The 22,418-nt window shown below is 44.0% G+C and overlaps 1 protein-coding gene across 1 annotated transcript in view; it reads left to right on the top strand.

Moving 5' to 3' along the window:
* LOC122813949 (zinc finger protein 708-like) overlaps nucleotides 1-22,418 on the top strand; it is a 200,199-nt gene that overhangs the window by 35,769 nt on the left and 142,012 nt on the right. The window contains 2 exon segments of the mRNA XM_044086493.1: nucleotides 20,101-20,247; nucleotides 22,230-22,418. The exon segment at nucleotides 22,230-22,418 is cut by the window's right edge and continues 255 nt beyond it. Of these exon segments, the coding sequence (XP_043942428.1) occupies nucleotides 20,101-20,247; nucleotides 22,230-22,418 (336 nt within the window).

Below are 22,418 nucleotides of genomic sequence, written 5' to 3'. Positions count from 1 at the left end.
TGGCAGACGACTTGAGCAGAAATCTCATCGACCCATATGAATGGAAACTGGAACCCAAAATATTCAGGCTGTTGAGGAACAAATGGTGGACACCAAAGGCAGACCTGTTTGCGTCCCCCCAGAACTACCAGTTAAACAAATTCTGCACCAGAACTCCCCACAGTCAAGCTTGTAGAGTGGATACCCTGTCTTTTACCTGGAAAGACTCTCATTTTATACCTTTCCCCCTCTGCCTCTCCTCTCGAAGGTTCTACTAAAGATTAAACAGGACAAGCCAAGGACAATACTGATTGCCCCGGACTGGCCACACCAGCACTGGTATCCCCTTTTGCGCAGTCTGACAGTGCTACAACCGTGGCACCGGTCTCAGACCCCCCCTCCCTGCTGTCCCAGCAGGCGGGCCAGATTCTGCATCCTCAGCTTCAAACACTGCAGCCTGGCTAATTCCCTGAACTCACCCCTAGCAAACCTCAGTGAGCAGGTGCTGGATGTCATTCTTGAGGCAAGGAGGCCTAGTACTAGAAAATCCTACTCAGAAAAGTGGAAAAGATACTGTTCCTGAAGCCAGGCTCAGGGGAGATTCACAACGGTGCCCAGCTTACCCCATATTCTAGATTATTCAACAGAAATGCTCCACAATGGCCTGTCTTTCTCTTCAATTAAGATTCATGCCTCTGCCATTTCAGCACATTATAATACTGAGCCACCCCTCTTCTCTCATCCTCTGCTAAAACAATTCCTTAGAGGGGGGCCAAAAATTTAAGGCCCCCTAGGAGAGCTCCCACTCCAGCCTGGGACCTTAACTTTGTATTGGAAAAACTCACTCTTCCCCCCTTTGAACCAGCTGCTACAGCAGAGCTGAAATTCCTTTCCTGGAAAACGGCCTTACTTTAGGCCATCACTTCAGCAAGAAGAGTGTCTGAACTGCAGGCCCTCATGGCAGTGGGAACCCTTCATTATCTTCCTTGCGGACAGGGTTTCCCTCAGGACTAATCCATACTTTATGCCCAAGGCGGTGTCTAATGTGGTTCTAAACCAGTCCATTCATTTGCCTACTTTTTTCCCTAATCCTCAAAATAAGGGGGAAAGGATACTGCATTCCCTGGATGTGCACAGACAGCTTAGATTCTAGTTGGACAGAACCAAGCCTCTCAGAAAATTTAACAGGTGCTGGTTAGGCAGAGGGGAAGGCCATTTCAAAGCAAACCATTTCCAAATGGATAGCCCATTGCATCCACTCTGCTACAAGCACCATGGAAAAAATACCCCACAGGGGATAAGACCACATTCCACCAGGGCTGCAGCTACCTCTACAGCATTTCTCAGAGGAGTCCCTACCAGGGACATCCTGGAAGCTGCTACCTGGAGCTCTGTACATACTTTCACCACCTGCCTATCTTTTCTAAATCCAGAGCTGGATTTGCCAAAGCAGTCTTACAGGGCCTGTTTGCTAGCACCAATGCTCTTTAACTGCCTCCACCCTTTCTTAGCGTTGGGAAGCAACCTAAATGTGATGACTGCAACAGTGAAACACGAAGAACATAGTACAGTTGTGTTCACTTACCATAAATGTAGATGTTCGCGTGTATTCACTGTTCAGTCCTGGTTACCCTCCCTCCAGCCCCCTGCCTTCTGTTGGCTCTACCTTTTCTTCTTGTTTGGCATATATTATATCATGTGTATTTGCTTTTTGCTGGGGTTGTTCCATACCATATAATTGCTTCCTATTGTGGGAGCACCTGACATCTGGGGCAAGAAAAACTGATGTAATGGCATTAGCTGCGTGTTTTATATACCCCTGATGACCTGACGTCATTGAAGAAGCAACAGCATCCAAAGCAGAAATCCAAAGACTCTGGTATCCAGGCCGGCCGAGGGCTACCTGCAGGCAGATTACCCAAATGTGATGACTGCAACAGTGAATCTACATTTATGGTAAGTGTACACAACTGTACCTTTTAAGACATCCGTGCTCATGTGATGCAAGCGTAATGGCAAGTTTAAAGCCCATGTGATGGAACTTCCACATTAATAGGCTCATTAATAAACAGAACAATTTCCTGGCCTTATATAAAGGGTCTCCACTTCATCGTTATGAAAAATATTTAAAACTGATAAGTCCCTCGAGCTTAGCACTGCAAAATGCAGGGCTGGGTATGAACTTAGGATTGCAAACAGCTCAAACAACATGGTGTAGACCAGCTCGCATAACCAGTTATCAAACTGTAATATAAAATAAGGCCTTCTTCAGCTAGCGCATGAAGCTTAGCAGTAACAACAGTTCTGTACTAAGCTTACTTCTAATGATATCGTCTTTTGTGATCCTAACGATATTTCTAATATTCTTGGAAACAAATTCTCTTCCAAGTTCACCACACCCTGTCTTCCCTTTTCACCCAATAACACCTCCAGTCTAGAAAGTCAGTCTTGACCAAGTCCTTTCAACATTTTCTAAACTTAAAAGTACCAGTTTTGTGGGTCCTAACATCCCTTGTTTTATCTAGCACCCCCCACCACCCCAGGTCTACTCTTCTGCCTCAGACTGTCCACTTAGTTAGATCCATGCGGTATGGAGAGCAGTTCTTGTGGTGCCTTTGCAGTAGGTTGGTCCTTCTACTGACTGTTGGAGTTACAAGCCTGGTAGATTTGCTAGTTTTATTTGTAAGGCTTTGGAATGTATTATGGATGAAGTATTAAACAGCTGTATTGGTGACTTTATATTCTTGGATACACACCACTTTGTGTTTGTAAAAGGCAGATCATGTCTGCTCAACCTAGTTGAGTTCTTCATAAAGGTTACCAACACCAGTGATTAAAGAGCATCCGGTTCAAGCAACTACCTTGAAGCTTTCAGCACTATCCCACATGCTGAAATTATTGACAAACTTCCCAAACATAACTTACTACCAATGTATGCATTTTCTGGAAACTAATTGTCTGATAACACCCATGTCACTAAGGCTAGAGTAGTAGCAATGTCTCCAATAGTATCCTACAGGTGTGTCACCACTTTAACATGTTACAGACCCTAACCAGTTTAGCTGGTGATGGCAACTGGGGGCTATTCCTATTCTGATACTTAAATTCTCCTGCAAGGGCTGTTCCAAACAAAGGCTTAATGTGTTGATCATTGAGAAGCCCTCAGTATGCAAATCAACCATCACCACCACATATATAGACAAGACCCTCCACTTAAATTGGATCCATTCCTCAAAGGCTTGGGTACCTATGTTGGTAATAACCTTTGCTTTAAACATTGCGTCTATGACATGACCAGAAATTCCTTCTACCTTGCACAACACATCCCTTCATGGTATGTCTTCAGAGTTCAGAGAAGTTATAGTTCTACTTTATTCCTTCCTTAAATCTGTTTTTCAGTCACTTTGATTCACACAAGTTGTTTTATATCATCCATGTGTTGCATTGTACTGTAGTCCCTCAAGAACCATTTTGCTTCTTGGATAGATGAACCCAGACCTCACAAAGGTGCATGAACGTCTGTGTATCATAGATGTTTCCTCAAATGTACCTACCCACATGAACCTTCCTACACCATGGGTGAATGCTGCCGTCTCAGAGGTTTATGTAAGCTGTTGTGCTGTCCACTGTCCCACAAAGCTATTCTGCATTATAGATATTCTCCCAATAAAACACCCTGGCCTTCTCAGATGACCTGCACCATTATGGACCTTGGATCTGTTTTGCAAAACACTAGGCCCATTTGAGTCCTTCTATATCGTAGGTCTTCATTTCAGTACTGTAGATGTCAGTGACCCATCATTTATCTGTGATCTGTTACCCATCCTGCAAGAGATCTGCTCTCCAACCTCATACACTCTCTTAAAAGTCCCTTGTAAGCACCTTATTGAAATATCAGTCCTCGGAACACCAAAGTATGACATGTTAGGGGACAAAAAAATGAAATTGCAGAAAACAGCAAATCTCAAGTGTCGCTCTTCTCCTTTAAACGTATAGAATCATAGGAGATTACTTCAATGCAGTGTAATACCATAGAGGTACTAGTCAGTACCCAAGATCGCATTTAGTGATGACTGCCCATGTCCAGAAGTGTTGTGGTTGCTATCACCGGTAAGAATTTATGGTACCCCATCCACTCATCCATGTTCCTCTTGAACAGTGTCATATAGGTGCTCTGTTTCACATGAATTGGTAGCCTGTTCCAAAGACATGGCAGTTGCTGGGAGATAAATCTGTCGCTCCAACAACTCCTATTTAAGTCACAGGCTATATTTAAGTCCCTGGAATGGGTAGCCCCAGACCCATTTGATTTACAGATATGTTCATTAGGTTGGGTCATGGGTTGCTCTGTGAGTCAGGCATAAGTCTCCCTTAAGAAGTCCATACAATATGGAATTTACTGACCGTGATCTTAGTCGTGCTGTGTAAGGCACATGCTGGAGGTCCTTGATCTTCTTTGTTAGAAACTTCTAAAGTCTCTCTAATTACTGTAGGTGCTTAGTACGGTACATACCGAATGGCATTATACTCTGTTATGGGCCAGATAATGAGTACAGGGGGGTTATAACTTCTTTTGCTTTCGAGGTGATACCTTTACTAATTAAGTGAACTATGTGGAAAGCTTTTCTTACAATAGTAGACATGTAGTGGTCAAAATTAAGGTAAAGGTCAACCTGTGATTCCAGGTCCCTTACCATGTCATGAGTACTTAGGGTATTGTTATTGATTTGATAGTGTGGGACATTGTTTGTGCCAAAGGGAATGTTGATGCATTTCTTTGCATTCAGTTTGAGACTGTGACTAATACACCAGCCGCAGGTCTGTGTGAGACCATCCTGGAGTATACTGACATCATTTGGGGATTCAATGATTGCACCTAGATTGCAGTTGTCTGCAAACTTGGTCAGTCATAACCTTTTAGTTTTGATTTGAACTTGTTAGAAGTATGTACTGAACAGTAGGAGGCCCAGCATGACCCCTGTAGCATCCCACTGGTAACAGGTCTGCTTGTTGATGTGGAGTCACCCACTTTGGTAGTGTGTGTCCTGTTTGTGAGCCAGTTAGCAACCCATCTTACAAAGCAGGGGTTTACATTGTTTGCCAAGTTTATTGATAATGCCTGGATGTGGGATTGGGTTGAAAGCCTTTGCCAAATTGAGGTATGCTAGGTGCACTTATTTGCCCTCCTCAATTCCCTTGGTCACACATTAAAAGAAATCCACCAGATTTAACAGGCAGGATCTGCCCTTCACAAAGCAGAATTGGGTAGGATCCAGGGTTTGTAGGTCACCTATGTCTTTATTTATAAGGTCCATAATGATATGTTCCATGGCCTTACAGATGGGACTGGTCAGGCTTATGGGTCTGTAATTCCTTGGGTCAGTTGCTAGACCACCTTTTGGGGGGGGAATAACTGTAGCTGTTCTCCATCCTGAAGGAACAAAAGCCTGTGGTTAGGCTGTTACTGAAAAGGGTACTTAGTGGTGATTCTGTTTCATGTTTTAGCCTGTTTAGAAGACAGCCTGGGATGTCATCTGGTCCCATAGAGGCAGTGTTCTTTGCCTTGGACAGGGCTTTGAAGACCTGGTCTTCCGATATGTAAGGTGGGGGGAAGTTTGGGGGAGGGTTTGCTGTATGTTAGGAGGTTAATGGAGTGAAATTTACACCAAACCTATATGTTAGCAGGTTAGCTATGCGGTACCATTGGTCACTAGTTCTGCACATGCTTGGGTCCTACCCTTTAGGTTACATACATAAGCTGTAAAAGGCCTTATGGTTATCCTTGGCAGTACTTGCTAGGTTTCTGTCAAAGGAGCTCTTGGACGATTTGAAAATTTGTCTCATTTGTCTGTTAAGGCTGAGGAGGGTGCTTTTCCATTGTTGTGTCCTTGTCTTAGTTTTCTTAGACAGCAATTTTTGTGTTTATTGTAGAGTTTGTTGATGCTAGAAGTTCACCATGGCAGCTTGATTTTACTTGGGGCTCTGGCTTTGATTCTGTTTGGTACAGCCAAGTTTATACACTTATGCAAGTGACTGGACAGTGCTTTAGTCTGAGCTTCTGCATAGATGTTCATCGTGCATACAGCTGCAGTCATAACAGATGGGTTCTCCTGCCGTCAGGCGGGTCCTCGGTTGGCCGAATTCCAAAGTCTAGGTCTGACGTCGGTTGTCGTCGCTTCTTCCCTGACGTCAGTGCGACAGGGGTATAAAGGAACCAGCCGATGCCATTTTCTTCAGTCTTTCTTGCCGCGCGGTGCCCGAAGCAGAAGCAGTTCGCAAGTGCCGGTCGGCCAGCTCCTGAAATTACGAAATTTGGAAACCGAAGTCTTCTTAAAAGCTAAGTACCCGTTGAAACTTTTCTTGCCTCAGACCGATGTCAGACAAAGTTAATAATTGTATTTCTTGTGGGAAGCAAATGCCGCATAAGGATTTCCATTCCATCTGTATACCTTGTTTAGGCCCAGACCACGACATCTCGGTCTTTCGCTTTTGTGCTACATTCAACAAACGCACTATTAAGCGTCGGGCGGAGTTCGCCCAGCATTATTTTGGGAAAGCATTTAACTATACTATGTCGTCGGATACTCCGACTCCGGTTTTGTCTAAAAAATGCAAAGACAAGGGCCGACACACGAGGTCCGTGGCCTCTACCGACACCACGCCAAAGCCGACTACACATGGTCCGGTTCTCAGTGAGGTTCCTACGCAGCCCCTGATTACCGACGACACTTCTTTGACGGTGTCTCCTGTGCCCGAGGTCGCAGGCTCCTCGGCCCACACCCCGACGACAGATACCGAAGCCACTCTTGGCGTTGAAACTCAGAATGTGGACAGGTCCACCTCTACTCAAGGTGTCTTCAGACCTTCCTCTTCTTTCTCCATCAAGGCTTTCACAAAGTCTAAAGCAACCATGCACTCTAAGAGACCAGCTACACAGGGCCCATCTCCAGGCCCCATGCCTAAGAAACAGATGCTTAAAATGGCTGAGGATTTAATTACTCTAATCAGAGGTTCTCAGCCCCACGGACAAAAGGCCCAGAGTGGAGGAAGATTCCCCCTCCTCTGATCAGGGCTCCATTATTTCAGAGCACTCTGATGATGAGGAACATTCTTACTCCCCTTTTGAAGACTCTGATGCGGAGGAGTCCATCCCTTCTGTTTCCCCCCCTGAGGATTACTCATTTGGGGAAACTTTGCATACCTTAAGGGAACACTTCTACTGGGAAGGCCATGATTATTCAGATTCCAAGAAAAGGCTCGGGGAATTTCTCTTGTTACCTCAGCATAGGCCTCTGGCTATACCTCCTGTCTTGGACATCCTAGATGATGTTTACTCGGGGGCCTGCCTTAACCCGGACTCTCTACCTCCAGCTCCAGTTAAGCCTGACGGGTACTACAGGGTTCCTGACTCACACCAATTTCTTTACAAAAGCCATGCTGCTGACCCAGAAACCATCTCACAGGGCCCCAAGGGAGTTAAGGCCTCCATTGCCAAAATCCATTGCCTTCCGAGAGAGATTCCAGATCCTTAGAAAGGTGGGGAAAAAAGGTATATACCTCGGCTACCTTATCCATGAGGGCCTTAAACTGTCCGTTTCATATGCTAAAATACCAACAGTTTTTGTTATCACAATTGAAGAGTAAAATGTCACAACCTGAACAACCAGACTTGAAGGAGTTGCAGGATTTGACGCATAGTGCAGAACAAGTGGGTAAGCATACCTTACAATGTGGTTTTGATGCTCTAGAGGCCTCATGTAGAGCTGCTGTTACAGGATCAGTCATACGTAGGCATGCCTGGCTCAAGGAACAAGCCTTGCCTGATCATGTCAAAGCTAAATTACTAGACGCCCCTCTTCAAAAGGATGTACTATTTGGTGCTAATGCGGAGGAGGTATTAAGGAAAATGGAGGAAAAGGCTAAATCAATGCAAACTGTGAAAGAATTTCTACAGGTTCAACCCCCACGTTTTAGTAGAAATTGGCCTTCAAAAACTGGTCCTTTCCTGCCACAGACAGACCCCAAAGAGGCAGATACAGGCGCCCGAGGGGCAGAGGACAATCCCAAGGATCGTATAGAGGCAGACAATGGCAAGCTCCTACACAAAGAGGTGGTGAGGACAACTCACAATCCTTCAGAAAGCAAACCCAATGACTTTCCCCTCTGCATGCCAACCAGGTTTCAAATGGCAGCCCCCTTAGGAGGAAAGCTGGCATTATTTTCAAAAAAATTGGCATGTTGTCACAAAGGACAAATGGATCCTGGACATTATAAACAGAGGCTATAAATTCCATTTTCACACCCTTCCAAGAATGAGAGGCATGCCAAACCTGCCACACAATCAAAGGGCAGAGGCACAAAAGCAAATTACAGATCTCATAAACATGAAAGCTATTCAAGAGGTACCTACGCACGAACAAGGTCAAGGTTTTTATTCCAGGCTATTTCTGGTGCCAAGGAAGGGAAAAGATTGGAGACCTATTTTGGCTCTATCCATCCTAAACACATTTCTACTCGTACCAAAATTCAAGATGCTCACTCTACAGCAACTTCTTCCCATGCTGGGCAAGGAGTCTTGGCTGGTAACATTGGACCTCAAGGAGGCATACCTGCATGTCCCAATCAGACAAAATTGCAGAAGGTACCTCAGATTTCTTGCAGGTTCAACACATTATCAATTCTCTGCATTGCCCTTTGGCTTATCTACTGCGCCCAGAGTATTCACAAAATGCCTGGCATCAGTAATTGCCTACTGCAGACTTCAAGGGATACAAATATATCCCTATTTGGACGACTGCCTGATCCAAGAGGACAGCAAGCACATTCTTCTGAAACATCTGACTTATGTAATAATGTTGTTGAAATCTCTGGGATACACAGTCAACAAAAAGAAATCAAGGCTAATACCCTCTCGGAAGATAATTTTCCTGGGTGCCAATTTGGACACAAACACCCAGATGGCCTACCTCACGCCAGAGAAGCAGGGGCAACTAATACAATACTTCAGAACACTAGCAAATTGCACCAGGCTGACTGCAAGGAAAATCCTGCAGGCTCTGGGATTCATGGCATCTTGCATCTTACTAATCCCATGCGCAAAGCTGCATATGAGGAAACTACAATGGTACCTGAAAAACATATGGTCTCAACACAGCCACAGTTTGGAAACAATAATACCACTAATTCCATGTCTGCAAAAGGAATTTCTGTGGTGGGCTCAAGCATGTCAAACAAACACAGGTCTTCCATTCAGCAAGCCTCAAGCAAATCAAGTCATCACAACAGACGCCTCGGACTACGCCTGGGGGGCGCACATGACCAATCGGTGCATTCAGGGCAAATGGTCCCAAAAAGAAAAGCACCTTCACATCAATCAAAAAGAAATGCTAGCAGTAATAAATGCTATTCTAGCTTTCAAGGACTTTCTACAACCAGGTCAATTATTGATAAGAACAGACAACACCACAGTTATGTGGTACATAAACAAACAGGGAGGAACACATTCTTATCCCCTATGCAGACTGGCCATGTCACTTTGGAACATGGCCATGGACTTACAAATGGAACTACAAGCACAGTATTTGCCAGGCAGGGAAAACACGCTGGCAGACAACCTAAGCAGGAATATGACAGATCCACACGAATGGAGATTGCATCCAAAAGTTTTTACAGAAATAATCCAAGAATGGGGAAGGCCAGACATAGATCTCTTTGCCTCCCACAAGAATCACCAATTGCCAAAATTCTGCTCAAGGATCTTCCATCCAAAGGCCTGGAGAGTGGATGCTCTTTCTTTCAGTTGGACATCAATGACAGTTTATGCCTTCCCTCCTCTTCCTCTGCTGCCCAAAGTTCTATTAAAGACCAAAGCAGACAGACCAAGGATGATTCTCATTGCTCCGGACTGGCCAAGGCAACACTGGTACCCACTCCTGAGGAGCCTGACGCATTCCTCACCATGGACCCTGCCTCTAATGCCTCTTCTTCTGACTCAGCACAGTTTCAAAACTCTTCACAGCCAGCTAAAAACACTCAATCTAGCCGCATGGAAGATTCCTTAGCATCTCAACAGGCCCTACTCTCCAAGGAGGTGCAGGATGTCATTTTGGAGGCCAAAAGGCCATCAACTAGAAAAGCTTACTCCGCAAAATGGAAACGTTTTTGTGTCTGGAATGAGAAAAAGGGCCAGGATCCTGGAAAACTGAATTTACCTCAAATACTACAATATTTGGCTGAACTGCTAAGCAGTGGACTTTCTTTCTCCTCCATCAAAATACATGCCTCAGCCATTTCTGCAGAATACAACACTGATCCACCTTTATTCTCTCACCCTCTCTTAAGACAGTTCCTCAGAGGGGCTAAGAATTTAAGGCCTCCAAGGAAACAACCAATACCTGCTTGGGATCTTAATTTCATTCTGGAAAAATTGACCTTGCCTCCCTTTGAGCCAGCTGCCTCTTCAGATTTGCAATATTTGTCCTGGAAAACAGCTTTCCTTCTGGCTATCACCTCAGCTCATAGAGTTTCAGAACTACAGGCTCTCATGGCTGTCCAGCCTTTTATCATCTTCCATCAGGACAGAGTTTCCTTACGAACCAACCCGTCCTTTATGCCTAAAGTGGTATCCAGGGTAGCTTTAAATCAGGCCATACATTTACCTACTTTTTATCCTAATCCTCAAAACAAAGGGGAGAGATTACTACATTCCTTGGACATCCACAGACAGCTGCGTTATTATTTGGACAGAACAAATCCTTTCAGAAAATCAGAACAGCTCCTTGTGGCCTATGCGGTAGGAGCTCAAGGGAAGCCAATTTCCAAACAGACAATCTCAAAATGGATAGTCCACTGCGTACGCTTTTGCTATTCCTTTCATGGCAAAACTGTTCCTACAAGCATTAGAACTCATTCCACCAGGGCCACAGCCACCTCTGCAGCCTTCCTCAGAGGAGTTCCTACCAAGGATATTTTGGAAGCAGCCACTTGGAGTTCTGTGCATACCTTCTCCAAGCACTACAACCTACCATTATACTCCAAATCTAGAGCAGGCTTTGCCACTGCAGTCTTGCAGGGCATTTTGGCTCCTCCTAGTTCCAACTAGTGCCTACCACTCCTTTCTTAGCTTTGGGATTCTACCCATCCGTTATGACTGCAGCTGTATGCACGATGAACATAGTACAGTTTTGTACCTACCATAAATGTAGATGTTCGAGTGCTAATACAGCTGCAGTCCAGGTTTCCCTCCCTCCTTCCCCTCTTGAGACAGGCCTATAGGCTAACACATCCTCATACAACCTGATTGGGGTTTTCATTTATGATGTATTTGCTTGCAACTACTGTTTTTGAATTATATAGCACTGCATTATCACACAAATTTATTATTGCCTTCCTTCTGGGGGCACCTGACATCTGGGGCAAGAAAAACTGAAGAAAATGGCGTCGGCTGGTTCCTTTATACCCCTGTTGCACTGACGTCAGGGAAGAAGCGACGACAACCGACGCCGGACCTAGACTTTGGAATTCGGCCGACCGAGGACCCGCCTGACGGCAGGAGAACCCATCTGTTATGACTGCAGCTGTATTAGCACTCGAACATCTACATTTATGGTAGGTACAAAACTGTACTTTATCACTTTCAACTAGGGGTGTTGCTTGGAATGCATGTATACCTTCACCTTGGAGGGTATAGTTTGCCTTTTTGAAGTTTTTTAGTAAGATTTCACCCTTTTTGAGTTCTGTTGTTAGTGTTGTTTGAAGGTGACTGATTTGTGGTCAGATGTTCTTCGTGTTTCACTGTTGCGGTCATTACATTTGGGTTATCCTGCTGGCAGGTTGCCCTCAGTCGGCCTGAATTCCAAAGTCTTGGGTCCTACATCGGTTGCTGTCGCCTCTTCCCTGACGTCAGGTCGTCGGGGGGTATAAAAGATGCAGCCGACGCCATTTTATTTAGTGTTTCTTACCGCGTGGTGCCCGAAGCAGAAGCAGTTCGCAAGTGCCGATCGGCCGACTCCTGAAATTTTCGTGTTAGAGTTTCAGATCTGAAGTCTTCATTAAAAGCCAAGTACCCCGTTGGGGAAACTTTTTTCTTGCTCCAGACCGATGTCAGAAAAAGTTAATAATTGTATTTCTTGTGGGAAGCAAATACCTCATAAGGACTTTCATTCTTACTGTATTCCTTGCCTAGGCCCTGACCACGACATTGCTAGTTGTCGGTTTTGTGCTAGATTTAACCAACGCACTATTAAGCATTGGTACGATTTTGCATTAAGCTATTTTGGGCGAAGATTTAATTATACAGTGTCGTCGGATAGCCATCCGACTACCAGAATTCACAAAAAAACACAAAGAAAAAGAAAAAGACAGGCAACGGAGGTCCAAAACCGATGACGAAGCTTCTCCTAAGCAAGTCGCCGGTTTGCCGGTTCTCAGTGAGGTGCTTTCACAGCCCCTGATGCCCGCTACTTTAGAGCCGCAGGCCGCTACCGACTCCCATGTGGAGTCGGCCAGGCTGCTGGAAACTGAAGGTATTGGAGCCTCTGAGATTATTCCCTCAGATGGTTCCAGAGCCGCTGAGCAGGCATCTGCTTCTGAGAGTGTATTCAGACCAAAACAACTATATATTAAACCGACTTCAAAGACTAAAACACCTTTAAAGGCAAAGAAACAAGTTCACCAGCCGCAAGGACAGGCCTCCATGCCCAAAAAGCAGATGCTCAAAATGGCCGAAGTCTTGATTACCTTGATCAGGGGTTCCCATTCCCCTCCTGATAAGAGGCCTAGGCAAGAGACAGACTATGAATCTTCAGATCAGGTTTCCATTTCTTCTGATTCCTCTTCTGATCAGGAATATTCTTTTCACCCCTATGAGGATTCTGATGCTGAAGAATCAATTCCTTCAGCTTCTCCTCCTGAGGACTACTCTTTTGGGAAAACCTTGCATACCATGAGGGAGCACTTCCACTGGGATAGTCAAGATTTTTCAGAATCTAAGAAAAGGCTCAGAGACTTCCTTTTACTACCTCAACACAGGCCTCTAGCTTTTCCACCTGTGTTGGACATTGTAGATGATGTGTTCTCGGAGTCTAGTCTGACCCCTGACTCTTTACCTCCAGCGCCTGTTAAGCTGGACAGATACTACATGGTCCCTGACTCTAATAAATTCCTTTTCAAAAACCCTTCTGTAGACCCAGAAACTATTTCTCAGGGTCCAAAAAGAGTCAAGGCTTCTACTGCAAAAAACCATACCCCCCTCTGACAGGGATTCTAGGGCATTGGATAGATTGGGAAAAAAGATTTACACCTCTGCTACTTTGGCTATAAGGGCCTTAAATTGCCAGTTTCATATGCTCAAATATCAGCAATATATCATGACACTGCTTAAACAGAAAATGATGGCAAATTCTGAATGTGCAGAAAACAAAGAAATGCAGGATTTATTGCATGCAGCTGAACAAGTTGGAAAGCATACTTTGCAATGTGGTTTTGATTCTCTGGAGGCCTCCTGCAGAGCCGCTGTTACGGATTCTGTTATTAGGAGGCGTGCTTGGTAAAAAGAACAAAATCTGCCTGACCATGTTAAAGCAAAATTATTAGATGCTCCTGTACAACATGATACCTTGTTTGGTGTTAAGTCAGAAGAGGTGTTAAAGAAAATGGAGGACAAAGCTAAATCTATGCAAACGGTCAAGGATTTCTTACAGGTACATTCACCTAGATTTAGCAGACACTGGCCTACAAAGAATTGGTCCTTTCCAGTTTCAGACAGACTTCAACGGGGCAGATTCAGACGTCCTAGAGGCAGATCACAGCCACAAGGATCCTACAGGTCTAAGCAGTGGAGTGCTTCTACCTCCAAAGATGGAGAAGACAAAAGCACAATCGTACAGGAAACAGTCCCAATGACTTCCCCCTGCCCGCACCAAGCACTTATCTTCTGGCAGCACCCTTAGGGGGGAAAACTAGCACTTTTTTTTCAAAACTGGCACATTATCACCCAGGACAAATGGGTTCTAGACAGTGTCACAAGGCTACAAGTTTCATTTCCATACCCTGCCAAGGGCAAACGGTTGGCCAGACCTGCCAAAAAATCAATGGGCAGAGGCTCAAAAACAAGTCGCAGCTCTCATGAACATGAGGGCTATTCAACAAGTGCCACAGCAAGAGCAGGAACAAGGATTTTACTCAAGACTGTTCTTGGTACCCAGAAAGGACAAAGCATGGAGACCAATACTGGACCTATCTATTCTAAACACTTTCCTGGATATACCAAAATTCAAGATGTTGACCTTACAGCAGCTTCTGCCCATGCTGGGCAGCAAGGCTTGGCTCGTGACTTTAGACCTAAAAGAGGCATACCTGCATGTCCCATTCAGACAATCATGCAGAAGATACCTCGGATTCAAAGATGGCTCAAAGCATTACCAATTCTCTGCACTGCCCTTTGGCTTATCTACTGCGCCCAGGGTCTTCACAAAGTTCCTGGCACCAGTAATTGCTTACTGCAGACAAAGAGGAATAGAAATATATCCTTAAATGGATGACTGCCTCATACAAGCAGAGAACAAGGACATTCTACTACAGCATCTGACGTTTGTGATAAGACTTTTAACATGCCTAGGGTACACAGTCAACAAAAAGAAATCAAAACTAGTACCCTCTCAAGAGATAATATTCCTGGGTGCATGCTTAAATACAACTTCCCAGATGGCTTATCTCACTCCAGATAAACAAAGGCAACTGACTACCTATTTCAAGGAATTGGCAACAAAGGCCCAGTTATCTGCAAGAAAAATTCTGCAGGCTTTGGGCTTCATGGCATCCTGCATCTTACTAATTTCATATGCAAGACTGCATATGAGGAAAATTCAGTGGTAGCTAAAAAGTGTCTGGACACAGCATTGCCACAGTCTGGAAACAATGATTACTCTAATTCCCTGCCTGCAACAGGAGTTTCGATGGTGGACAAAGGCTTGTCTCCAAAACAAGGGATAGCCATTCTCACTACCTCCAGCCAGGCAGAGCCTCACGATGGATGCTTCGGATTATGCCTGGGGCACATGGCAGGAAGAGGCATTCAGGGCACCTCCACAAACCAAAAGCATCTACATATCAATCAAAAAGAGATGCTAGCTGTTCAAAATGCCCTGACAGCCTTCAAGGACCTACTTCATCCGGGACAACTACTGTTAAAGACAGACAACACCACGGTCATGTGGTACATAGACAAGCAGGGGGCACTCATTTCTATCCCCTGTGCAGGCAAGCCTTGGCTTTATAGGACACAGCATTGACTTACCAAGTTCATCTACAGGCCAATTCCTGCCAGGAAAGGAAAATACTCTGGCAGACGAACTAAGCAGAAACCTGGATCCACAAGTCTTCAGCATGATAAGGAAATGGGGACGCCCAGACATAGATCTATTTGCCTCCCCTCAAAACAATTAACTAAAAAGATTCTGCACAAGGACTTATCACAGACAAGCTTGGAAAGTGGACGCCCTATCTTTCAGCTGGGCAAACCTATCAGTATATGCCTTTCCTCCACTGCCTCTCCTCCCCAAGGTACTCCTAAAGGTCAGGCAGGAGAAACCAAAAATGATTCTGATTGTCCCAGACTGACCACGCCAGTACTGGTATCCGATCTTAAAGAACTTGTCCCACTGCCCAGCCTGGACCTTACCTCAAATACCTCATCTACTGTCCCAGCAAAACAACCAGATTCTGCACAGCCAACTCAGGACCCTAAACCTGGCAGCATGGTGGATAATATAACCATACAAACCACACCTCTCAGTAAAGCTGTGATAGATGTCATTTTAGAAGCCAGAAGGCCTAGTACTAGAAAATCCTATGCTGGGAAATGGAAGAGATTTTGCCTTGGAACCAAGCTCAAGGAACTGATACAGCTGTCCCAAATATTCCTCAGATTTTGCAATACTTAACTGAGATGCTGGACAAAGGCCTATCTTTTTAATCTATTAAAATCCATGCCTCTGCCATTTTGGCTCATTACAATACAGAGCCACTACCCTTTTCTCATCCTTTATTAAGGCAGTACCTCAGAGGAGCCAACAACTTAAGGCCTCCAAGGAGAACGCCAATACCTGCATGGAGCCTCAATTATGTCTTGGAAAAACTCACCTTACCTCCTTTTGAGCCAGTTGCTACTATGGATATAAAGTTCTTATCTTGGAAGACAGCTCTGCTCCTAGCAATAACTTCTGCAAGACGAGTTTCAGAGCTACAGGCTCTCATGGCTGTGGAACCCTTTATCATTTTTTATATCCAGACAGGGTCTCTCTGAGAACAAACCCTACTTTTATGCCTAAGGTGGTATCCAGTGTAGCCGTTAACCAAACAATTCATTTGCCAACTTTTTATCCAAATCCACAGAACAAGGGGGAGAAAATTCTGCATTCTTTGGACGTACAGAGACAACTTAGATTCTACTTGGACAAAACTAAAGTCTTCAGAAAGACAGAACAATTACTAGTGGCATATGCCACAGCATCGCAAGGAAAGGCTATCTCCAAGCAGACTATTTCAAAGTGGATAGGTCACTGCATTCGTTTGTGCTACTCAGCATGGCAAACCAGTGCCTAAGGGCATTAGGCCACATTCAACCAGAGCTGCAGCCACTTCTGCAGCCTTTCTCAGGGGAATACCAACCAAAGGCATTTTAGAGGCTGCTACTTGGAGTTCAGTGCATACCTTTACAAAACATTACAATCTGCCTCTTTACTCTAAATCCAGGGCAGGCTTTGCCACTGCAGTTTTGCAGGGCCTCATAGCCGCTCCTAATGCTGTTTAGCTCCAGCCCCCCAACCATAGCTTTGGGACACAACCCAAATGTAATGACTGCAACAGTGAAACACGAAGAACATAGTACAGTTGTGTACACCTACCATAAATGTAGATGTTCGAGTGTATTCACTGTTGCAGTCCAGGTTACCCACCCGCCATCTCCCTTATTTTTGCTGGAACTTATCTTTACTTCTCTAATCTATACAGCCTAGGTAGTATATTTGCTTATAGATGAAGGTAAAGCTTATTTTGGTGCATGTATGTCTTTACCCTTTTGGGGGCATCTGACATCTGGGGCAAGAAAAACTAAATAAAATGGCGTCGGCTGCATCTTTTATACCCCTGACGACCTGACGTCAGGGAAGAGGTGACAGCAACCGACGTAGGACCCAAGACTTTGAAATTCAGGCTGACTGAGTGCAACCTGCCAGCAGGATAACCCAAATGTAATGACTGCAACAGTGAATACACTCGAACATCTACATTTATGGTAAGGGTACACAACTGTACTTTTTAACTAACGAGAGTCCAACAGTTGCAGCCGTGCATCTGTTTGACATGCTGGTGAGGGCCAGATCTAGAATGTTTCTTCCTCTTGTCTGGGTACAGACAGTTTGCTCCAGGGCATTTGAATTCACAAAGTCAAGGAAATTTTGTGCTAGCCAGTTTGGGCTAGAGTAAGTTTCCCAGTTGATGGTGGGATAATTGAAATCCCCCATAAGCAGTGTGTTTGGTAAAATCTGGATTGTCTTCACTTTGGTTAAGTAGGCTTCATAGGTGTTGGGACCCATGGAGGGGGATCTATAAGTGGCTAGGACTTAAATGGGGATCTTCCCCACCATAACCTGGACCTGGAGTAACTCCATGGAGTTGTCCAGTCTAAATAAACATGAGGTTACTATATCTCTAATTTACCTTGAAATACCACCTCCTTTGGTTTTCATATGTTCCTTTTGCGATCTAAAGGTGTGGAAGGCATTGTAGCCTTGTAGGGCTGGGGTACTCTCTGAGGCCTTAAGCCAGACTTTTGTGGCTGCACAGACAGATCTTCTAGGGATAGAAGTGCTTCCAGGGAGTGTAATTTTTGGTTTAAGCTCCTAGCATTTTGCAGCATCACCCCAATTTTGTTCTGCTTGGTTAATTTCATGTGGGTAATGTTGTTTACAAGACCTTGTCTAAAAAACACACTATGAGGGAGGCAAAAGCCTTTGCCAGCAGCCGAAAGCCTAGGTGTGCCAGGTGCAAACTGTCTCTAGCAAAGCAGTGAGGTTTGTCGATCATGGCTTCCCAGGCAGACAGGAACTGGATCTCCTTGGAATGACACCGAAAACTAAGCTAATTGTTGAAATCAATCATTTTTTTGCTTATACTGTGGCATCATTCTAGGTGAGGCTAGTATGCTGCTGAAGGCTAGGGGTATTCCTGCCTGGGACACATACTCGGAGAGCTCAACCATGTCTCTCTTCATATAGTCCACTGAGGTACATCTCAGGTCATTCACACCAACATGAACTATGACTGAGTTGTAACAGTACTTGTTCCTGAGAGATCTGAGTGCATGTGTGATTTGGTGACTCCTGGCACCGGACAGGCAGCTGACTGTGACTTTCTCTGTGCCCAGCCTCGTGAGTGGGATATCCGTGTGTCTCACTATTGAGTCACCAATGACAAAAAAACGTAGTTTTTGAATGTTACGCCTTACGGGCTTAGTGGGTGAGACACTGGTGTTGTGTCAAGCCGCCCTGAAATTATTTATACCAACTCCAAGATCACAACACCTCAGAGAAAAGGGAATGTACTAAGACAGGCGGTCTTGGATTTGATATGTACAAGTCCTTATTTTTCAGCCATGGAGTGTCAGCTTTACAGGACTCACTTATGCGGGTTACGGTACTTCAAATGGTTACTCATTCTGTATTTAAACACAGATCATTCTTTACTGGAGATGTACTACACATCCCATATCATCACATGCACAGCTCTGTGTGACAAATCTATTCTCCAACACCATAGATACATATTCGACATTCTCTAAGTAACATATATTCTTTAATTACAGAGATCAACCCGAACCGTTTTTCACTCCGGATGTGTTCCCCAACATTACACACCCCACACAAGTCATTCTACATTACAGGTTTATCCCAGATTTACACACTGTGTAATTACAGCTATATTACAAATTCTTGCAGGATTCACACAGCACAGCTGTTTCATTCTGCTTGCATATACAGATTGTTCTTTATTTTCTCATTGTAACAGTAAACCTTGTGTTACCCAACCCAAGTTTTTCCCTTTTAGAAAAGTTATCATACATGTGGTGAGGGTGTGTTTTTGCATTTGAAGTTTGTTTAGAAATCCTGTTTTAACATAAGGTCTTGTACTTTCCATAGACACTGTGGTATCTCCATTTATATAACACTGTTGTGCACTTTCAAGGTTAGCACTTTGTTTCCTGTTACATGACTGTGGAATTAGTATATTAAAATAAGGGTAGTCTGAAGAATTAAGCCCTCCGTATGGGGGTTGTAGGTGGAGTTCTCTTCCTGCAGAATAGGCTTTAGGTGTTTTATGATACATTTAAATAACATTTTGTTTCATTAGCAAAAGTTAACAAAACATAACTCATGTTACAATGATGTGATTGAATTTGGGGGAGGGGGACATTTTGAAAAATTATTTGTACTGCAACAATATGTAGGTTTTGTGGCTTTCCTGTATTGCTCTGACCTACCTCATAACTCGGCCACCGTGATGATTCCAAACTCTTTCCTCTTAGTCAGTTACTGGCCTTCCTACTGCAACTGATCCCACATTGCCTCTAGAAACTGGAAACGTCTTCCTTCTATGGGTATGCCCTCTTACCTATCAGATATGTCCAGGGAGATGTTTTAATCATCTGAAGCCAATCAGACTATATAGCAGGGGTTGACTGGCATATGGCCAAATCCGTCAAACCGCCAGGAGCCTGCTTGCTTTTCTTTTCTCATTTTGTTTCTTTCTTCCCAGCTTCAGCTACCCAGGTGTGCAGCCAGAACATTCCAGTGACTCATGCTGTATATTAAGGGTCATCTTTTTTCTGGGTATCCCCTTTAGATACCTCAGGAGAGGAATCATCCATGGTGGTTGTCCTGTATATTGGCCATACTGGTGGGCTGACCCTTTCTTGGCTCAGGTCATCAGTGCTGCTCTGAGATACCCTGCTAATGCGATGGTGATCTTGTCTTTTCTCATTCTGCTTTGCAAGAAAAATGCATGAGCACAATTGGTACTGTAATGTGCAATTCAGTTTTTTTCTTCTTCTGTATTGTTTCTCAGGAAGAAGTGTGTCGTTTGGAACAGTACATTACACAAGAGTTTGCAAAACTGCACCAGTTTCTTCATGATAAGGAGCAAAAACTAATCCAACAGCTTAAGGATGAAGGAGCAGAAATTCTGAGACAGATGGAAACAAAAGTTGAAAGTGTAAGAAGTTATCAACAGATTTACATTTACACAATATGTAATTACAACTGTATTACAAATTCTTACAGGATTTAGTAATTAAAACACAGCACAGCTGTTTCATTATGATTGCATATATTGAGCTTGATTTTCTCATTGTGGAAGTAAACCTTGTGTTGGGCAACTCAAGTTTTTCCCTTTTAGAAAAGTTATCATACATGTGGTGAGGTTGTGTTTTTGCATTTGAATTTTGTTTAGAAATCCTGTTTTAATATAAGGTTTTGCACTTTCCTTGGATACAGTGGTATTGCCATTTATACTGCACTGTTGTGCACTTTCAAGGTTAGCTCTTTGTTTCCTGTTGCATGACTGTGGAGTTAGTTTATTTAAATAAGAGTATTTTGGAGAATTAAGTCCATATGGGGATTGCAGGGGGGGGGGTTCTCTTCCTGCAGAATAGGTTTTGGGTGTTTTATGATGCATGTAAGTAGCATTTTGTTTCATTAGCAAAAGATGGTAAAACAATACTTGTGTTGCAATGATTTGATTGAATTTTGGGGAGGAGTACATTTTGAAAACATATTCTGTACTACAGCAGAATCTAGGTTTTGTGGTTTTCGTTTGTTGCTCTGACACGCATCATAACTCTGCTACCATGATTTTCCACACTTTTTCCTGTTAGTGAATTACTGGTCTTCCTTTTGGAACCAATCCCACATTGCCTCTTGAAAGTGGAATTGACTTCCACCTAAGTACGTGCTGTCTTACCTGTCAAATATGTCCAGGGAGATGTTTTAAACACCTGAAGCCAACCAGACGTTATAGCAGAGCCTGGACTGGCATCTGACCAAACCCATCAAACCCCAGGAGCCGCTTGCTTTCCTTCCCATTTTGTTTCTTATTTCCCAGCTTCAGATACCCAAGTGTGCAGCGAGAACATTGCAGTGACTCTTGGTGTTTGTTAGGGGTCATCTTTATTCTGGGTGTCCTGTTTCAGTACTTCCACACAGGGATCATCCATGATGGTTTCCTTTCTATCAGCCGTACTGGTGAGCTGACCCTTTCTTGGCTCAGGTCATCAGTGCAGCCAGAACATTACAGTGACTCTTGCTGTGTATATTAGGGATTGTCTTTATTCTGGGTATCTTGTTTCAGTACTTCCACAGAGGGAGCATCCATGATGGTTTCCTTTCTACCAGCCGTACTGGTGAGCCAACCCTTTCTCAGCTCAGGTTATTAGTGCAGCCAGAACATTACAGTGACTTTTGCTGTATATTAGGGATTGTCTTTATTCCGGGTATCATGTTTCAGTACTTCCACACAGGGATCATCCATGATGGTTTCCTTTCTATCAGCCGTACTGGTGAGCCGACCCTTTCTCAGCTCAGGTCATCAGTGCTGCCAGAACATTACAGTGACTCTTGCTGTATATTAGGGGTCATCTTTATTCTGGGTATCCTGTTTCAGTACTTCCACAGAGGGATCATCCATGATGGTTTCCTTTCTATCAGCCGTACTGGTGAGCCGACCCTTTCTCAGCTCAGGTCATCAGTGCAGCCAGAACATTACAGTGACTCTTGCTGTATATTAGGGATTGTCTTTATAATGGGTGTCCTGTTTCAGTACTTCCAGAGGGAGCATCCATGATGGTTTCCTTTCTATCAGCCGTACTGGTGAGCCGACCCTTTCTCAGCTCAGGTTATAAGTGCTGCCAGAACATTACAGTGACTCTTGCTGTATATTAGAGATTGTCTTTATTCTGGGTATCCTGTTTCACTACTTCCACACAGGGATCATCCGTGATAGTTTCCTTTCTATCAGCCGTACCGGTGAGCTGACCCTTTCTCAGCTCAGGTCATCAGTGCTGCTCTCAGGTACCCTGATTCTATGATGGCGCATTTATCTTTAGTCATTCTTCTTCGTTGCAAGAAATATTCATGAGCATGTTTAGTACTGTAATATACAATTCAAGTTTTCATTCTTCTGTATTTCTTGTTTTACAGGAAGATGTGTGTAGTTTGGAACAGTACATTACACAAGAGTTCGCAAAACTGCACCAATTTCTTCATGATAAGGAACAAAAACTAATCCAACAGCTTAAGGATGAAGAAGCAGAGATTTTAAGAGAGATGGAAAAAAATCTTGAAAGCGTAAGAAATGATATTGTGGCCAACCATGTGACAGTGTCTGAT

The sequence above is a fragment of the Protopterus annectens genome, chromosome 10.part0 (genome assembly GCF_019279795.1).
Source record: "Protopterus annectens isolate FY-2018-M chromosome 10.part0, PAN1.0, whole genome shotgun sequence".
NCBI classification, from domain to species: domain Eukaryota; kingdom Metazoa; phylum Chordata; order Ceratodontiformes; family Protopteridae; genus Protopterus; species Protopterus annectens.
Note: the sequence above shows the minus strand (reverse complement) of the source record. Positions and strands in the feature narration are given on the sequence as shown.